We start from the raw sequence: 18789 nt of genomic DNA, 5'->3' as shown, positions 1-18789 counted from the left end.
TCCATGTGCCTGTCTAAATGTTTCTTAAACGTTGCGATAGTACTTGCTTTAACTATATCCTCCAGCAGCTCATTCCATATACCCACCACCCATTGTGTAAAAGATTTACCCGCTGTTTCCATTAGATCTTTCCCCCCACTCACCTTAAACCTATGTCTTCTGGTTACCGATTCCCCAACTCTGGGTAAGAGACTGTGCGTCTACTCAATCTATTCCTCTCACGATTTTAGACACTTCTATAAGATCACCCTCATTCTCATATGCTCCAAGGTATAGAGTCGTAGCCTGTTCTACTGCTCCCCATAGCTCAGGCCCTCCACTCCTGGCATCATCCTTGTAAATCTTCTCTGCACGCTTTCCAGCTTGACAACATCTTTCCTATTACACAGTGCCCAGAACTGAACACAATACTCTAAATGTGGCCTCACCAACACCTTATATAACTGCAACATGACTTCCCAACTTCTTTACTCAATACCCTCTCTGATGAAGGCTAAAGTGCCGAAAGCCTTTTTGACCAACCGATCTACCTGAAACGCCATTTTCAAGGAGGTATGTACCTGCACTCCTAGATTCCTCTGTTCTACAACACTCGCCCAAGCCCTACCCTTCACCGTGTTGGTCCAAAAATGCAACAGCTCACATTTCTTGCATTAGATTCCATCAACCATTCCTCAGCCCACCTGGCGAAATGATCAAGATCTTGATGCAATTTTCGACAACAACCTTCAAGGTGGGATGGGTCTGACCTTTGTGAGTGCAGAGTGTACGTTCCATGTGGTGGACAGGGTGAAACAGAGCAGTTGCTGATAGCTCCATCTTTGTGTGCGATCTGTAAGTTGTGATCAGCCAAGCAGGGGCCCACTGCAACACGTGGCTGCTGGAGGAGACACTCTCTTGATTTATGAAGCCAGTTGCAATAGCGCTTTGGTCAGTGTGGACCCTGGGATGTGGATTTGCAGATCTCGGCAATGGTGGTACCACAGGATGTCAGAATGGGTCTTGGGGCAGCAATTACTGGGTGATAATGGCCTCCATTGGCAAGCATGGTGCAACAACTGATACTAGCCAGTGGAGTTCTCCCCTGTTCCCCACGGATTCACATTCACCCTGTTTGTTTCATCGTCTCTCAGCCTAAAGTGATCTTATTGCCAACAGATCAGCTCCATACTGGGCTGTCTGGAATCAATTTATTGATGGACACTGAGAATGCACTGTGTTAACTGCAGACCAGACACACACGCACGCGCGCACACACACAGAGTAATTTCTTAGACAAGATATTTTTGGTTTTGATGCTCGTTTATTAAGCTGATGAAACTGCAATGTTACAGTTCAATCACAATCACTGGAAGCACAGAACACATTGTGAGCTTTCCAAACCTTGGTGTAACAAACAATGTGAAATCAAGAGGGTAATACAGAGAGAGACAGTAATAATTCCAATCAGTACAATCTAAATCAAGACAGGATCAGCCTCCACCACAGGGACTTTCCCACAGTCCGTGTCTGCCCATCACCACCACCCCCGTGCCCCTGACGCTTTCTTGTCTACATGTGTGTGTCAGGGAGATGGCACCAAATGCCCTGGACACTGCTCTGTACTGCTGCACCTTTTAACTGGGATGCCCAACTGTTCCCGGTGGGTATTGAGGAAGGGCTCCAGCAGAGGAGGGGAGTCTGGTTAAAGAGGGCGGACTTGTCTGTTGTGGGCAGTCCCTGGCCTTCAGTCAAGGGTCAGCGTGTGGGGCAGTGCCCTGGGGTTTACACCCTGCTGATCCATGTAGACATCCACCATGGTTCCCCGCTCCCCATCCCTCTCTCAATGTGTGACGGAGAATGGCCGACACTCTAGTGTACTGAGTTTGAAGCCATTACTCTGTCAGTGAGGGTGATGAGAAACTGGAAGGACTCAGTGAGTTGTTCCTTACCCTGATGTAAAACCCCCTTTATTCTCGAATCAACATCAGTACTTCTACTACTGACTGATTTAGAGAGGAAAGATCGCAAAGCAAGGTCATATTCAGAAAGAGTAGTTTGAGGAGATTGTGTTCCCCTCTGCACATTTAAATGCTTTTTGGATCCAAAATATTTAAAGTGTACAATCATTATTGTGTTTAATTATGACGTTCCCTCCTGGTGCGAATGTTGTAGATCCCCAGTCAATGATGTTCCCTCCATCACTGTAACACCCCTGACTGATCAACTCAATCTCATTGGGTTTTAGAACACGATCCCACATATTAACATCAGTTATCTCTCCGACAAAGGATTGTTTGATGTCAAAACCTCCACCGACTGAGTCTTGCTCCTGACCATGAAAAAACTGGCCACTGTTCTTCACAACTCCACCCAATCCACCAATCTTCCTCATACTACGTCTCACATTGACCCAGACTGTTATCTCACCTTTCAGATGTGTCTCAACCAGGTAGTTATGTTACAAAACTTATCTTCAGCGGCGCTGCAGTTCTGTCACTGGCCGTGCGCCCAACTTTGGCGCCTTTGAGGGGGGGGGAGGGGGGGCGGGATTAAAATGCCATTTTCTCCTGCCTGTCCGAGATATATTTTCTCGGGCTACTACCTGATGCTGAAAAATCGTTCCGACTGCTATTCCTGGAAAAAAAAATTTGAACCGCGGGACAATTGAATTGTTGGAGTAAAATAAAAATCTACTTCTAACGCCGACTACGGGACGGATCTCACGTAGGGGGCAAAACATAAGGTAAGTCGAGTATTTTACGTATAAACTTGCTTCTTCGGATTACTTTAATCAAAATTTCATCGACGAAAATGAGATTAAGGCCCCATACGAACCGGCAGTGTTTTTCCTGCCGATATGGGGTTTAAATTCACCGCAACCGCAATGTTCCAAACGATCACGTTCCACAAAATCTCACTCCCAAGATGATTTAAATGGCCATTAATTTGCAGGAATTAAACATTAAATTCCTTCCATTTGGCCTCTAAATTCATGACAATGAGATTTTAAAATCATGTTAATTTGTGAGTTCTTGTGTGAATGTTATTTGGACACTTAGGCTATTTAAAAAGATTAACCTTTTCTTAAGAAATGGATAGATGTTTAGATCTAGTAATTGAATTTTGTAATTAGCTTCAATTAGGTAACTGACTAATTATATGCTTTAATTTCAGGTCATCCAAGTAAGATTGTTTCATATTTGTTTCAGAATGCTTCAATCTATAATAACTGAAAATTTCAATCAGTTCTCTTAATTTTTAAGTAAGTTATGGGCTTTTTACTGTCCTCGATCACAGCTTTTGAGTTAAGTCAATGGAAAAGCAATAGGGAAAAATATGCTAATTTTAGAGTATGAAAATGGCCATAACCTTTTTAATACTGAAGATATGAAAGTGAAATTGGTGTCAATTTAAACTTCTTTTTATGCTTTAACTGATGGGATAAATTGCAGACTTGATTTTTTTAATCTCAAAATGTTGTAACATTGCTAAACCAGGCATCCATTTTTGAGAGGTAAAATCTCCCTACAACAGGTCCTAAATACAGGTCGAGTTGTGCATTAGTCTTTTGCCAAATCAGCAGCTCATTGTTGGATCTGCTTGTTGCGTAGGAGAACAAAGTGTAATTACGGTTCTCTTCAGACGCTGCTCTGAGGCAGACAGTAAAGACAGTCAAATCAGAGAAATCAGCTGCATTCAACTTGACGAAGCTGGTGTCTGTTTTGGTTGGGAACATCACTGATTTCTGCATCAATCCTGTAAAATATGAAGTTAGAATGTTAAATCTCTGTTTGAAATTGCACCTTTACCATCTGAGATGGAGCACAGGATACCTAGAGAGCAGATTTCTGCAAAATTATTTTTTTCTTGAAATCTGAGAGACAGGGTAGGAATATCAGAAGTTCATCTGCAGAACCTGCTCTTCAGCTGTTTCTAGTTTACAAGGAAGACAGCATTGCTGAAATTGTTCTGGTAAATTAGCCACAACTGGTTGAGCATGTCATTGGAGTACCACCTTAGAAGCAGAGATTACTGCATCCCAAGGGTTTACAGGATGCAGATCCGTGCATAGAAATGGACGTTGTTGCTACTCCCCCAGAGGAGAGTAGGTCAGGAAATGAAAGGCAAATTCTGGGAAAGGTCAGAGAGAGCAGGTATGGACATCATGGGCTAAATGGCCACTCACTATCCATGTAGTATCCTACAGTGCAGATAAATGCACATTGCAAGCACTACCAGTAAAAACCTCAATGACTTTTAGCCACAATGTTGAGCGTTAGGTACAAGGAGAAATTGGACTAACTGGGGTTGTTTTCACTGGAGCATTGAAGGTCAAGTGACAAACTGATAGAAGCACAAAATGACGGGGAGCATAGTTAGGGTAGAATGTCTTTACTTGGAAATGGCAAGTACCAGAGGGCACAGGTTTAAAGTGGGACGGAGAAAATTTAAAGGAGACTAGATCAAGTGCGGACTCCCCCAACGCACCCGTTCCCTACCCATAACCCCCACGGGTGGGGTGGTCCTCCAACTCAAACCGTTCCCGAATGGAAGATTCCAGCCCTCCCCTTGCCTTCCTCAACAGTGATCTTTAAACAAAATTCCAATTGCACCTGCCCTGTGTGTTGCAATAGTAATTCGCCCTCCCCCTGCTAGTCTGGCCATTGTGACGTCATCAGTTGAAGCTGTTCGGTTTGAAATTAAAGGTACTTTGATTTTATTAAACTTTAATCAGTAATAAGTCAAGAAATAAAGCATAACGTGTTTAGTGAAAGTGATCTCTGCCTCGAGGGGGAAAATGTGAATCAGAATGTGTAACAATCTTGTGAAAGTTGCCATTTTTAAAGCTTTAATCATGAATAATGTGTCAAATATAGGACGATATCTTCACTGAGGCAGGACTCTACTAGCTGAGACATTCTGACGTCATCATTTGAAGCTGGTCGTTTTAATTTCAAAGTCCTTTGACTTTTTTTGACTTTTAATCTAAGGGGATGGAGCAAACTCTGCTGCCGCCCAATAGTCTAGAGCAGGAAATTATCAAGAATGTTTTCTTGTCATATGTCCCAGATAGATCAATGACATTTTTACTTGCAGCAGCACAAAGAATATATAAGAAGTGCACTGTAAGCAATATAATAAATGAGAAGGACAAGTTCAGTGTGTGTATATATACACTTATTCGCACATACACACAAATGTATATACATTATATATATACACTCACACCACACATACGTACACATAAAAAACAAACAACAGTAATGCAATACTAACAATGATAGTCTATGTAATTCAGAGCTTAATGGAGGTTGTCAATAGACAATAGACAATAGGTGCAGGAGTAGGCCATTTGGCCCTTCGAGCCAGCACCGCCATTCAATGTGATCATGGCTGATCATCCCCAATCAGTACCCCGTTCCTGCCTTCCCCCCATATCCCCTGACTTTTAAGAGCCCTATCTAGCTCTCTCTTGAAAGCATCCAGAGAACCTGCTTCCACTGCCCTCTGAGGCAGAGAATTCCACAGACTCACCACTCTCTGTGAGAAAAAGTGTTTCCTCGTCTCTGTTCTAAATGGCTTACTCCTTATTCTTAAACTGCGGCCCCTGGTTCTGGACACCCCCAACATCAGGAACATGTTTCCTGCCTCTAGCGTGTCTAAACCCTTAACAATCTTATATGTTTCAATGAGATACCCTCTCATCCTTCTAAACTCCAGAGTGTACAAGCCCAGCTGCTCAATTCTCTCAGCATATGACAGTCCCGCCATCCCGGGAAATAACCTTGTAAACCTAAGCTGCACTCCCTCAATAGCAAGAATGTCCTTCCTCAAATTAGGGGACCAAAACTGCACACAATACTCCAGGTGTGGTCTCACTAGGGCTCTGTACAACTGCACAGGGACCTATTTGCTCCTATATTTGATTCCTCTTATTATAAAGTCCAACATGCCATTCTCTTTCTTCACTGCCCGCTGTACCTGCATGCTTACTTTTATAGACTGATGTACAAGGACCCCTAGATCCCATTGTACTTCCCCTTTTCCCAACTTGACGCCATTTATATAGTACAATTGTCATGTTTACTAGCCTGATGGATCTGTTCCTGAACTTGGACGTTACAGTATTCAGGCTATTTTATCTTCTTCCCTGTGATATGGATGAAATGAGTGTGTGGCCAGGGTGGTGTTGGTCTCTGACGATGCTGGCTGCCTTTTTGAGGCAGCGACACCTGTAAATCTTTTTGATGTTGGGGTGGTCAGAACCTGTGATAGAATGGGCAGTGTTCACAACATTTTGCAGTCTTCTACGTTCCTGGGAATTCAAATTGCCGAACCAGGCCGTGATGCTCTCTACTGTACACCTATAGAATTTCAAGAGAATCCTCTCTGACATACCAAATCTCCCTGATCACCTCAGGAAGTAGAGGTATTGATGGGTTTTCTTTATAATTGCATTAGTGTAGACTCAACTCGAAACGTCACCCATTCCTTTTCTCCAGAGATGCTGCCTGTCCCGCTGAGTTACTCCAGCTTTTTGTGTCTATCTTGGATCCAGAAAAGATCTTCAGAAATATGCATGCACAGGAATTTGAAGCTTTTGACTCTCTCCACCATCGTTCCATAATTGTACTTCCGGTGGCACTGGTGCCAGGAGCCTCCACCTGTAGCCCGGTATCTTTTTTTTTTTTTTTCTTTTTGTTTTTGTTAAAGTGTGTTTTGGATGTTTTTTTTAATGTCTTTATGTGGGGGAAGCGGGCACGGTAAGGGGGATACCGTCCTTCAGTCGCTTCCTGGATTATTATTCGAGTCACGTCCTCTCCACCCCCCCCCAGCGGCCTACCTGGATTGGTGCGGCCTTTCCTGCCGGGATCGACCAGAGCTCCAGCAGCGGCGGGACAGCGCTGAATCATCGCGGGGCTGGCGATGCCTTACCGGGGGTCGCCGTCTGGAGCCCGGAGTGCAGGACCTGCTGCACTGACATCCTGGAGCTGCGGTTTGCGGGCTCCCAACGCGGGCGGCGCTGATGGACAATGCGGGGTCCTGCGACTCCGCCCAGCTCGGCCTGCGGACTCCGGAGCTGCGGACTCCGGCTGCGGAAGGCGGCTGATCTGGAGGTCCGGGCCGCTGAGGAGGATGTTCACCGTCGGGGATCGGTGTCGGCGTTCCACCAGCCCGGCGTGAGGGCCTGAACATCGGGCCACCCGGGGCGGCGACTGCGGGTGCTGGGAAGGCCTCGACCACAAGTGAACAACTGGGAAGAACGGAGGGGAGGCTGGCTGGACTAGGGTGCCTTCCTCACCTTGGTGCCACTGTGTTATGTTGTGTTGTGGACTTTCAGTGTTTGTGCTTTTTTTTAAATTCTATTTTATTTTTAATATGTTTTATTATTTATTATTATTTATTTATTTTTATGATACTGCCTGTAAGGGAAATTCATTTTGTTGTCTCTGAGACAATGACAATAAATTTGAATACAATACAATACAATTCCGTCATCATAGATCCTCGTACTTCCTCTTCCAAAGCCCACAATCAGTTCCTTGATCTTACTGACAATGAGAGCCAGGTTGTTGCGCTGGCACCATTTGGTCAGTCATTCGATCTCCCTTCTCCCAAAGATAGAAAGCTATCATTGATCTGTGTGTCGACATCAGTCAGCATCAGATAATCTGATTGTCTGGATTGAAAGGGTTATCTCTTCCCTTTCTTAAATAAAGGACCAACATTGGGTACTCTCCAGTCCTCCCAGACCTCACCTGTGGCTACACAAGTTGCAAAGATATTTCTCAAGGCTTTGACAACTTCTTCTCTTTATAACTTGGGATAGATCCCATCAGGTCCTGAACTTTAATCAACTTTCATCTTTAACCTTTAAACATCTCCCACATGTCAGATGTGGACTTACCAAATGACAACTGCTCCCAAAGCCCTTCTCGTGGACCCCCCCCTCGTGGCCTTCCGACTTTAAAACTTTTTATCCAAAACTGCCGTTGCGACATCAACTGCCTCAACTTCTCCACTCCCCTGTCTCACTCCAATCTCTCCCCCCCTGAATGTACTGCCATCGACTCACTCCGCAACAACCCAGACTGGGTTATCAAACCCGCCGACAAGGGAGGTGCCGTGGTAGTCTGGCGCGCCGATCTCTACAAAGCTGTGGCCACGCGCCAGCTCTCGGACACCTCCTCCTACTTACCCCTGGACCATGACCCCACTGACGAGCACCAGGCCACCATCTCTAACACCATCACCGACTTCATCAACTTTCACGCCCTGCCCGCCCGAGCCTCCATCCTCATCGTTCCACAGCCCCGCACGGCCCGATTTTACCTTCTCCCCAAAATCCACACACCTGGCTGTCCCGGTAGACCCATTGTCTCTGCCTTTTCGTGCCCCACCGAACTCATTTCCACATACCTTGACTCCATCCTATCCCCCTTGGTTAAATTCCTCCCTACCTATGTTCAAGACACCTCAGACACTCTCCGTAGTCTCCGCGCATTCCATTCTCTAGACCCTCATCCTCTCATCTTCACCATGGACTTCCAGTCACTCTACACCTCCATCCCCCACCAGGATGGTCTCAAAGCCCTCCGGTCCTTCCTTGACCGGAGAAGCAACCTATACCCGGCCACCGACACTCTCCTCCGCCTAGCGGAGTTGGTCCTTAACCTCAATAACTTCTCATTTGACTCCTCCCATTTCCTCCAAATACAAGGCGTAGCTTTGGGCACGCGCATGGGCCCCAGCTATGCCTGCCTCTATGTCGGGTACGTCGAACAATCCTTGTTCGAGACGTACCAGGGCCCCATTCCGACCTCTACCTCCGCTACATCGATGACTGTTTTCGTGCCACCTCCGGCACCCACACACAACTGACTAACTTCATCCGCTTCACCACCAACTTCCATCCGGCACTCAAATACACCTGGACCATTTCCGACACTTCCCTACCATTCCTTGACCTCACTATCTCCATCGCAGGTGATAGACCTCTAACCGACATCCACTATAAACCCACTGACTCCCATGACTATCTGGACTACACTTCTTCCCACCCTGCTTCCAGTAAAGACTCCACCCCCTACTCCCAATTCCTCCATCTACGCCGCATCTGCTCCCAGGATGATGCGTTCCACACCAGGGCATCTGAAATGTCCTCATTCTTCAGGGAACGGGGGTTCCCCTCGTCCACCATAGATGAGTCTCACACCAGGGTCTCTTCAATACCCCGTAACACTGCTCTCTCTCCCCATCCCCCCACTCGCAACAAAGGCAGAGTCCCCCTAGTCCTCACCTTTCACCCCACTAGCCGACATATAACAAGTAAACCTCCGTCAGTTTCGCCAACTCCAACGTGACCCCACCACTCCCCACATCTTCCCATCTCACCCCATGTCTGCTTTCCGCAAAGACCGCTCCCTCTGTAACTCCCTTGTCAATTCTTCCCTTCCCTCCCGTACCACCCCCTCCCCGGGCACTTTCCCTTGCAACCGCAAGAGATGCTACACTTGTCGCTTTACCTCCCCCCTTGACTCCATTCAAGGACCCAAGCAGTCGTTCCAGGTGCAACAGAGGTTCACCTGCATCTCCTCCAACCTCATCTATTGCAACCGCTGCTCTAGATGTCAGCTGATCTACATCGGTGAGACCAACACCTCATCTCGGTCCGCATTAACCAACCTGACCTTCCGGTGGCTCAGCCCTTCAACTCCCCCTCCCATTCCGTATCTGACCTCTCTGTCCTGGGTCTCCTCCATGGCCAGAGCGAGCACCACCGGAAATTGGAGGAACAGCACCTCATATTCCGCTTGGGGAGTCTGCATCCTGGTGGCATGAACATTGAATTCTCCAAATTTTGTTAGCCCTTGCTATCCCCTCCCCTTCCTATCTCTCCCTCAGCCCTCGGGCTCCTCCTCCTCCCCTTTCCTTTCTTCTCCCCTTCAGTCTGAAGAAGGGTTTTGGTCCGAAACGTTGCCTATTTCCTTTGCTCAATAGTTGCTGCTGCACCTGCTGAGTTTCTCCAGCATTTTTGTGTACCTTCGATTTTCCAGCATCTGCAGTTCCTTCTTAAATGCTTATTCTACCTCCTGTTTAATCATTTACCTTAATCTAATTTAGTACCTCCTTCCAAGGTGCAGACTTACCCCTGCTCAAAAACATCTTAAAACTTATGAACCAGTTCTCCAAAGATGCTGTCTTTCCCATTGAGTCACCCCAGTACTTGTTAAAACGTATAGAGATGTGACTTAATGAAATCAACAAATTCCACATGGGTGGAAGAGGTAACCCCAATGTAGCGGAGAAAGAGTTGGAGGATGGTGCCAGGGCATGTTTGAACAAGGACTATTCAACGTAACCCACAAAAAGGCAGGCATAGCTGGGGCCGATGTGAGTGCCCATGGCTACATCTTTAACGTGGAGATAGTGAAAGGAGTTGAACAAGAAATTGAGGGTGAGAACAAATTCCGTCAGGTGGAGAAGAGTGTTTGTAGATGGAAATTGATTGCGCCTCTGTTCAAGGAAGCACCGGAGGGCGTGGGCACCTTCCTGGTGAGGGATGGAGGTGTAAAGGGACTGGGCATCTGTGATAGAGATGAGGCAAAGGGGGCTTGGAAATTGAAAGTTTGTCATGAGTTAAAAGGCATGTGGGCTGTCGCAGATGTAGGTCAGATAGTCTGGACAAGGGGGAATAGGATGGAATCAAGTTATTTGGGAGAAAGTTCTGTGGGGTAGGAGCAAGCAGAGACAATGGGTCTGCTAGGGCAGTCCTGTTTATGGACATTGGGATAGAGATAGAAATGCAGGGCTGGGGATCAATAAGATTGGAGGCTGTGTAAGGGAGATAACCAGGGTGATGCAATCAGAAACAGTCGAGAAGGTGATGGCCTAGTCTTCAACTGTGGGGTCCTGGTCAAAGGGTAGGTATGAGGAGGTGTCTGAAAGCTGGTGCCTGTCCTCAGCATGATAGAGACACTTCCTCTGGCAGCTTGTTCAGTGCATCCAACACCCTCCGAGTGAAAAAGTTGCTCCTCTGGTTCCTATTAGATATTCCCTCTCTCACATTTGCCCTAAGCCCAATGGGTCTTGATACCCTTACTCTGGGTAAAGACTGTGTGCATTCACCCGAGGTGTGGGCAGCTTGATTGTGAACATGTATAAACATGTATAGTCTTTTCACTGACTGAATAGCGCCAAAGCACCTTGATACATGTGACAATAAATTAAACATGTCCCGGAAACATCCTCGTAAATCTTCTCTGCACAGTTTACAGCTTAATGACATTCTTCTGTAGCAGGGTGACTAAAACAGAACACAAAAATCCAAATGTGGGTTCACTAATGCCTTGTCCCACCCTGCTATAACATACCAACTTGTACACTCGATACACAGATTGATGAATGCCAATGTACCAAAAGTCTTATTCTCTACCCCATCTACCTGTTACACTATGCCTCTTTAGGGGAATTATGTACCTGCACTCCTAGATCCCTCTGCTCGACAACACTCCCAAAGGCTCTTCCATTTATGGTGAAGATGCTATCCTGGTTCAACTTCTAAAAATGCAACACCTCACACTTATCTGCATTCAACTCCATTAACCATTCCATTGCCTACTTGCTTTGCTGATCAAGATTCTACTGAACATTGTGCAAAAGGCTTAGACGGTGCAGAATTTGATAGGTGTATTTAGAGATGTTTTTAAGACTTAGTAATGGACACTGAGTGCAGTGAACATTACATGGAACCTGGATACACAAACACAGTCATTCACACACAAGATTCTTTTTGTTTTGATGCTTGTTTATTAAGCTGATGAAACTGCAATGTTACAGTTTAATCACAATCACTGGAAGCACAGAACACATTGTGAGCTTTCCAAACCTTGGTGTAACAAACAATGTGAAATCAAGAGGTTAAATACAGAGAGAGACAGTAATAATTCCAATCAGCACAATCTAAATCAAGACAGGATCAGCCTCCACCACAGGGACTTTCCCACAGTCCGTGTCTGCCCATCACCACCACCCCGTGCCCCTGACACTTTCTTGTCTACATGTGTGTGTCAGAGAGATGGCACCAAATGCCCTGGACACTGCTCTGTACTGCTGCATCTTTTAACTGGGATGCCCAACTATTCCCAGTGGGATTTGCGGAAGGGCTCCAGCAGAATGGACGAGGAGGGGAGTCTGGTTAAAGAGTGCGGATTTGTCTGTTTTGAGCAGTCCCTGGGCTTCAGTCAATGGTCAGTGTGTGGGGCAGTGCCCTGGGGTTTATACCCTGCTGATCCCTGTAGACATCACCATGGTTCCCCGCTCCCATCCCTCTCTCAATGTGTGACGGAGAATGGCCGAGACTCTTATGTATTGAGTTTGAAGCCATTACCCTGTCAGTGAGGGGGATGAGAAACTGGAAGGACTCAGTGAGTTGTCCCTTACCCCGACGTAAACATCCCTTTATTCTAGATTCAACATTACTTCTACTATTAATCTGGTTTAGAGAGGAAAGATCGCAAAGCAAGGTCATATTCAGCTAGTGTAGTTTGAGGAGATTGTGTTCCCCTCTACACATTTAAACGCTTTTTGGATCCAAAACATTTAAAGTGTACAATCATTATTGTCTTTAATTATGACGTTCCCTCCAGTTGTAAATGTTGTAGATCCCCAGTCAATGATGTTCCCTCTATCACTGTAACACCCCTGACTGATCAACTCAATCTCATTGGGTTTTAGAACACGATCCCACATATTAACATCAGTTATCTCTCCGACAAAGGATTGTTCGATGTCAAATTTACCACCGACTGAGTCTTGCTCCTGACCAAGAAAAAACTGGCCACCATTTTTCACAACTCCACCCTTACTACTAACCTTCCTTAGACTACGTCTCCCATTGACCCAGGCTGTTATCTCACCATTTTGAGACTCCCAGCTCACACAGATGTGTCTCAACCAGGCATCCATTTTTGGGAGGGAAAATCCCGTTATAACAGATCCTAAATACAGGTCAAGTTGTGCATTAGTCTTTTGCCAAATCAGCAGCTCATTGTTGGATCCGGTTACTGCGTAGGAGAACAAAGTGTAATTACGGTTCTCTTCAGAGGCTGCTCTGAGGCAGACAGTAAAGGCAGTCAAATCAGAGAAACCAGCTGCATTCAACTTGACGAAGCTGGTGGCTGTTTTGGTTGGGAATATCACTGATTTCTGCATCAATCCTGTAAAATATGAAGTTTGAATGTTAAATCTCTGTTTGAAATTGCACCTTTGTCATTGGCGATGGAGCACAGGATAACTAGAGAGCAGATTTCTGCAAAATGATTTTTTCTTGAATTCTGAGAGATAGGGCAGGAGTTTCAGAAGTGCATTCTGCAGAACCTGCTCTTCAGCCCGTTTCTAGTTTACAAGGAAGGCAGCATTGCTGAAATTGTTCTGGTAAATTAGCCAGAACTGTTAGAGCAAGTCACGGAACACCTTGGAAGCAGAGATTACTGCATCCCAAGGGTTAACAGGATGCAGATCATTGCATAGAAATGGAGGTTGTTGTTACTCCCCCAGAGGAGAGTAGTTCAGGAAATGAAATGCAAATTCTGGGAAAGGTCAGAGAGAGCAGGTATGGACATCATGTGCTAAATGGCCACTATCCATGCAGTATCCTACAGTGCAGATAAATGCACATTGCAAGCACTACCAGTAAAAACCTCAATGACTTTTAGCCACAATGTTGTGCGTTAGGTACAAGGAGAAATTGGACGAACTGGGGTTGTTTTCACTGGAGCATTGAAGGTCAAGTGACAAACTGATAGAAGCACAAAATGACGGGGAGCATAGTTAGGGTAGAATGTCTTTACTTGGAAATGACAAGTACCAGAGGGCACAGGTTTAAAGTGGGACGGAGAAAGTTTAAAGGAGACTAGACCAAGTGCATACTCTCCCAACGCACCCGTTCCCTACCCATAACCCCCACGGAAGGGGTGGTCCTCCAACTCAAACCGTTCCCGAATGTAAGATTCCAGCCCTCCTCTTGCCTTCCTCAACAGTGATCTATCAACAAAATTGCAATTGCACCTGCCCTGTGTGTTGCAATAGTAATTCGCCCTCCCCCTGCTAGTCTGGCCATTGTGACGTAATCAGTTGAAGCTATTCGGTTTGAGATTAAGGTATTTTGATTTTATTAAACTTTAATAAGTAATACGTCAAGAAATAAAGCATAAAATGTTTAGTAAAAGTGGTCTCTGCCTCGAGAGGAAAAATGTGAATCAGAATACGTAACAATCTTGTGAAAGTTGGCATTTTTAAAGTTTAATCGCGGATAACGTGTAACTATCCGATGAAATCTTCAGTGAGGCAGGTCTCTGCTAGCTGAGCGATTGTGACATCATCATTTGAAGCTGGTGGTTTTAATTTTAGAGATTTTTGACATTTTTAGACTTTTAATCAGTAATGAGTCGAGAATAAATCGAGAAATAAAGCATGAATTGTTCAGATAAGGCGATCCCGGCCTCGACGGGCAAAATGTCAACCGGTATATGTAAAAATGTAATCATTACCGCATAATGTATTGGGGAAGATGTAAAGATAACCACATATACACACACATGTAAACAGTAACAAGATCAGAGTTTTAATAAGTATATGATTATGTGAAAGGCAAGTGTTTGCTTACAGGTGCCTGGAGCACACTGCCAGGTTGGTGGTGGAAGCTTTTACATTAGCAGTGTAGAAGAGGCATTTACACAGACACACGAACATGCAGGAAGAGAAGGGTATAGACCATGTGCAGAGAGATGGGATTAGTTCAGACCAATATAATGGTCAGCACAGCATGGTGGGCTGAAGGGCCCATTCCTGTGCTGTACCAAGTTCTATCCCTCCACTACCTTCACCAGAACATGCTCCATTTACTAAAGGTACAATTTTCAGACCAGAGTAAGCTAGAATGATTCAGTACCTGTCCTAACATGCACCATGTCTGATGTTTGCCCTCAGGAACCCCTCACAGCAGAACAAGTACTAACCTGCACTGTCCGATTCTGACACGTAAATGCACAGCACAAGCACAATTGTAACAAAGGGCTTCATCCTGTCTCTGACCTGTTGACACAAAGAATCCCCCATTCATTTCATTTCATTTGGTGTCAATCCATTGAAACTGAGAACCAGCAGCCAGTCCCGTGTGTCAGCAACACACAAACAACCCCTCTGGTACTCACTGTGTCCGTCTCCAACAAGCCGGTTTCACCTCAGGTGGGTCCAATACCCTGGGCACAAGCTGCTGCAATTTATATCCTGCTGAAGCTAGTCACTGCCAATCGCAGGAAGAAACTGAGGGGGTGGAGCAAACTCTACTGCCGCCCAATACTCTGGAGCAGGAGATTATCAAGAATGTTTTCTTGTCATATGTCCCAGATAGATCAATGACATTTTTACTTGCAGCAGCACAAAGTATATGTAAACAACAGTGCACTGTAAGCAATATAATAAATGAGAAAGACAAGTTCAGTGTGTATATATATATACACTTATTCACACATACACACAAATGTATATACATACATATATATATATACTCACACACCACACATATGTACACATAAAAAACAAACAACAGCAGTGCAGTACTGACAATGATAGTAATTCAATAATTGTAATTCAGAGCTTAATGGCGGTTGTACTGTTTAATAGCCTGATGGAACTGTTCCTGAACTTGGACGTTACAGTTTTCAGGCTCCTTTATCTTCTTCCCGGATGAAATGAGTGTGTGGCCACAGTGATGTTGGTCCCTGATGATGCTGGCTGCCTTTTTGAGGCAGCGACACCTGTAAATCTTTTTGATGTTGGGGTGGTCAGAACATGTGATAGAATGGGCAGTGTTCACAACTTTTTGCAGTCTTCTACGTTCCTGGGCATTCAAATTGCCGAACCAGGCCGTGATGCTCTCTACTGTACACCTGTCCGGGAGTGGCGGCGCTGTTGTACGGCTGCAGCTCGCCAGCAGTCCGTCTGTGTTTTTACTTTTTTTTGTTGTTGTTTTTTTGTCTTGTTTTAGTCAAATTGTAGTTATTAGGTTGTGTTATGTGTGTCGGGGGGGGGGGGGGGGAGGTGAAACATGGTTTTCTATCTCTCCCTTCGGGGGAATGCTTCTCTTTCTGTCGTATCCACCCTTCTCTGCCTCCGTCTGCGCTGAGGCCTAATGTCGGAGCTGGTGGCCTCCAACTGCGACCGACGTCGAGGCTCCAGAGGCAGAGCCAGCCAGGACATACAATGTGAGGCTGGCCAAGTTTGGGGCTGTGGCGGCGTTCCGGCGTTCCGGTGGCAGCGGCACGACTCGGGGCTGAGACGGTGCTCCGGTGAGGGCGGCCCGACTCGAGGCTGAGACGGTGCTCCGGTGGCTGAGGTGGCGTTCCGGCGGCGGCGACCTGAATCCGGGGCTCGGCCGCGGGCCAGTGGACGACATCGTCGGGAGCTCGCAGGTCACAGGTTGGTGCCTGTTTTTCCGGAGCAACAGCTACGTCCGCTGGACTGGAGGGCGACATCTCGGCAGCTTCAACCACCCCGGGCCGCGGAGCTCGGTTGAGCCACGGGACTGACTTACCATCGCCCGGTGGGGTAACAACATAGGAGACCTGGATCGCCTCAGCGCAAAGGGAGAATAAGGAGGGGAAGAGACAGTGACTTTAAGACTTTTGCCTCCATCACAGTGAGGAGGTGCCTGGTGAACACACCGTGGTGGATGTTAATTTGTGTTTATTGTGTTTTTTGTTGTTTATTATTATATGTATGACTGCAGGCAACGAAATTTCGTTCAGACCAAAAGGTCTGAATGACAAATAAAGGAATCTAATCTAATCTAATCTAATCTGTAGAAATTCAAGAGAATCCTCTCTGACATACCAAATCTCCCGAATCTCCTCAGGAAGTAGAGGCATTGATGGGTTTTCTTTATAATTACATTAGTGTGGACTTAACCTCGAAACATCACCCATTCTTTCTCTCCAGAGACGCTGCCTGTCCCGCTGAGTTACTCCAGCTTTTTGCGTCCATCTTGGGTCCAGGAAAGATCTACAGAAATATGCACGCACAGGAATTTGAAGCTTTTGACTCCACCATCGTCCCGTCGACATAGGCAGGTTTGTGGATCCTCATCCTTCCTCTTCCAAAGTCCACATTCAGTTCTTTGATCTTACTGACATTGAGAGCCAGGTTGTTAAGTTGGCACCATTGGTCGGTCAATCGACCTCCCTTCTCCCAAAGAGAGGGAGCTGTCATTGATCTGTGTGTCGACATCAGTCAGCATCAGATAATGAGAGTGAAAGTGTGGAGTGAGCCATGGGAGATAAATAAGTTCAACTCTGATCACGAGCATTTTCCCCGCTACACTCACTCCGACTTGGAACCCATCCCATGGTTGATGCCCACTCCTGTTCTCAGCTTTTCCCTCTTTGTTTGGCCCTCAGTCCCACTGAATCACTCCCAGGGTTAATCAGCAAGGATAGTCCAGGAGACCTTCCATCTGCTTCATCCCCTCACATGGACTTTGATTAGATCCTCAAATCTCATACCCCTCCTGTGACAGGTGACTTTTAGATACTAGACAATAGACAATATGTGCAGGAGTAGGCCATTCAGCCCTTCGAGCCAGCACTGCCATTCAATGTAATCATGGCTGATCATCCCCAATCAGTACCCCACTGACGCAAAAGTAACTCTTGCATCGTTGGCTTGATATAGGGAATGAGTCCCCAGGCTGTTCTCCGTGTTGCCGCAGCGTATGAATGAGAAACTTTATCATGTGCCTCATCAAATTCCATGTAAACAAGTTCCACTGTCCAACCTTCATTAATTGCCTTTGACAAAAAACTATATCAAGATATGACATGCTGCCAAGAAAGTCATGCTGACTTTCCCTACTTAGCCTATTCTCATTCCAGTGCAAGCAAATCCTATCACGACCACCGACGTGAGGCTCACTGCCCTAGAATTCCTTGGGTTGCCTCTACTTCCCCTTCTTAAATAAAGGACCAACATTGGCAACTCTTCAGTCCTCCCAGACCTCACCTCTGGCTACACAAGTGGCGAAGATATTTCTCAAGGTCATGACAACTTCTTCTCTTGCCTCTCTTTATAACTTGGGATAGATCCCATTGGGTCTTGAACTTTAATCAACTTTCATCATTAACCTTTAAACATCTCCCACGTGTCAGATGTGGACTTACCCAATGACAACTGCTCCCAATGTACTCATTCTACCTCCTGTTTATTCATTTACCTTAATCGAATTTAGTACCTCCTTCCAAGGTGCAGACTTACACCTGTTCAAAACCATCTTAAAACTTATGAACCAGTCCTCCAAAGATGCTGGCTTTCCCGTTGAGTCACCCCAGTACTTAGTGAGGTTTTTTAATAAACTTTGTTAAAACATGTAGAGATGTGACCACTATCCCCCCCAAACGTTCTTCCACTGAAACACCAGCACCGGACCAGGCTTGTTTCCCAATACTAGGTCCAATAATGTCCTTCCTTGAGTTGAGCCAGTGCAAAGTTCCCTTAAAGTGGCATCATAGGCCGATAGGGTAGAAAAGGCTTTTGGTACATTGGCCTTCAGTCAGGGGATTGAGTATGCAAGTTGGAATGTTATATCAGAGTTGGACAAGGCATTGGTGAGGCCATTTTTTGTTTTCTGTTTTGATCACCCTGCTATAGAAGAATGGCATTAGGCTGGAAATAATGCACAGAAAATTCTTGAGGATATTGCCAGGCCATGAGGGCCTCAGCTATAGGGGAAGTTCGACAGGCTAGGACTTT

General features: G+C 45.9%; 1 protein-coding gene across 3 annotated transcripts; it reads right to left on the bottom strand.

The window, feature by feature from the left end:
• Window positions 1-2036: 2036 nt before the first annotated feature.
• Window positions 2037-15291, bottom strand: LOC116988636 (C-reactive protein-like). 3 transcript variants are annotated; one of them, XM_033045521.1, is made up of 4 exons: window positions 15198-15291; window positions 15003-15078; window positions 12810-13202; window positions 2037-2316 (listed from the first exon to the last, which is right to left on the bottom strand). In XM_033045521.1, the coding sequence occupies exons 2-4, from the start codon at window positions 15064-15066 to the stop codon at window positions 2093-2095; spliced, it is 681 nt and encodes a 226-aa protein (XP_032901412.1). In that variant the 5' UTR covers window positions 15067-15078; window positions 15198-15291; the 3' UTR covers window positions 2037-2092. The 3 variants fall into 3 exon arrangements, with proteins under 3 accessions (XP_032901412.1, XP_032901413.1, XP_032901411.1); XM_033045522.1 differs by having other exon boundaries at window positions 2037-2365; window positions 12859-13202; XM_033045520.1 differs by lacking the exon at window positions 2037-2316 and having other exon boundaries at window positions 11779-13202.
• Between the last annotated feature and the right edge of the window lie 3498 nt (window positions 15292-18789).

The sequence above is a fragment of the Amblyraja radiata genome, chromosome 27 (assembly GCF_010909765.2).
Source record: "Amblyraja radiata isolate CabotCenter1 chromosome 27, sAmbRad1.1.pri, whole genome shotgun sequence".
NCBI lineage: Eukaryota > Metazoa > Chordata > Chondrichthyes > Rajiformes > Rajidae > Amblyraja > Amblyraja radiata.
The sequence above is the reverse complement of the archived record's forward strand: the minus strand, read 5'-3'. Positions and strand labels throughout refer to the sequence as shown.

Excerpts from the sequence above, each read along its gene's own strand:
- LOC116988636 (XM_033045521.1), bottom strand. The coding sequence starts at position 15,066 with ATGAAGCCCTTTGTTACAATTGTGCTTGTGCTGTGCATTTACGTGTCA. Across the intron at positions 13,203-15,002 it reads GTCAGAATCGGACAGTGCAG|GATTGATGCAGAAATCAGTG; the intron begins GTTAGTACTTGT and ends CATATTTTACAG. Across the intron at positions 2,317-12,809 it reads TGGTGGCCAGTTTTTTCTTG|GTCAGGAGCAAGACTCAGTC; the intron begins GTCAGGAGCAAG and ends AGTTTTTTCATG.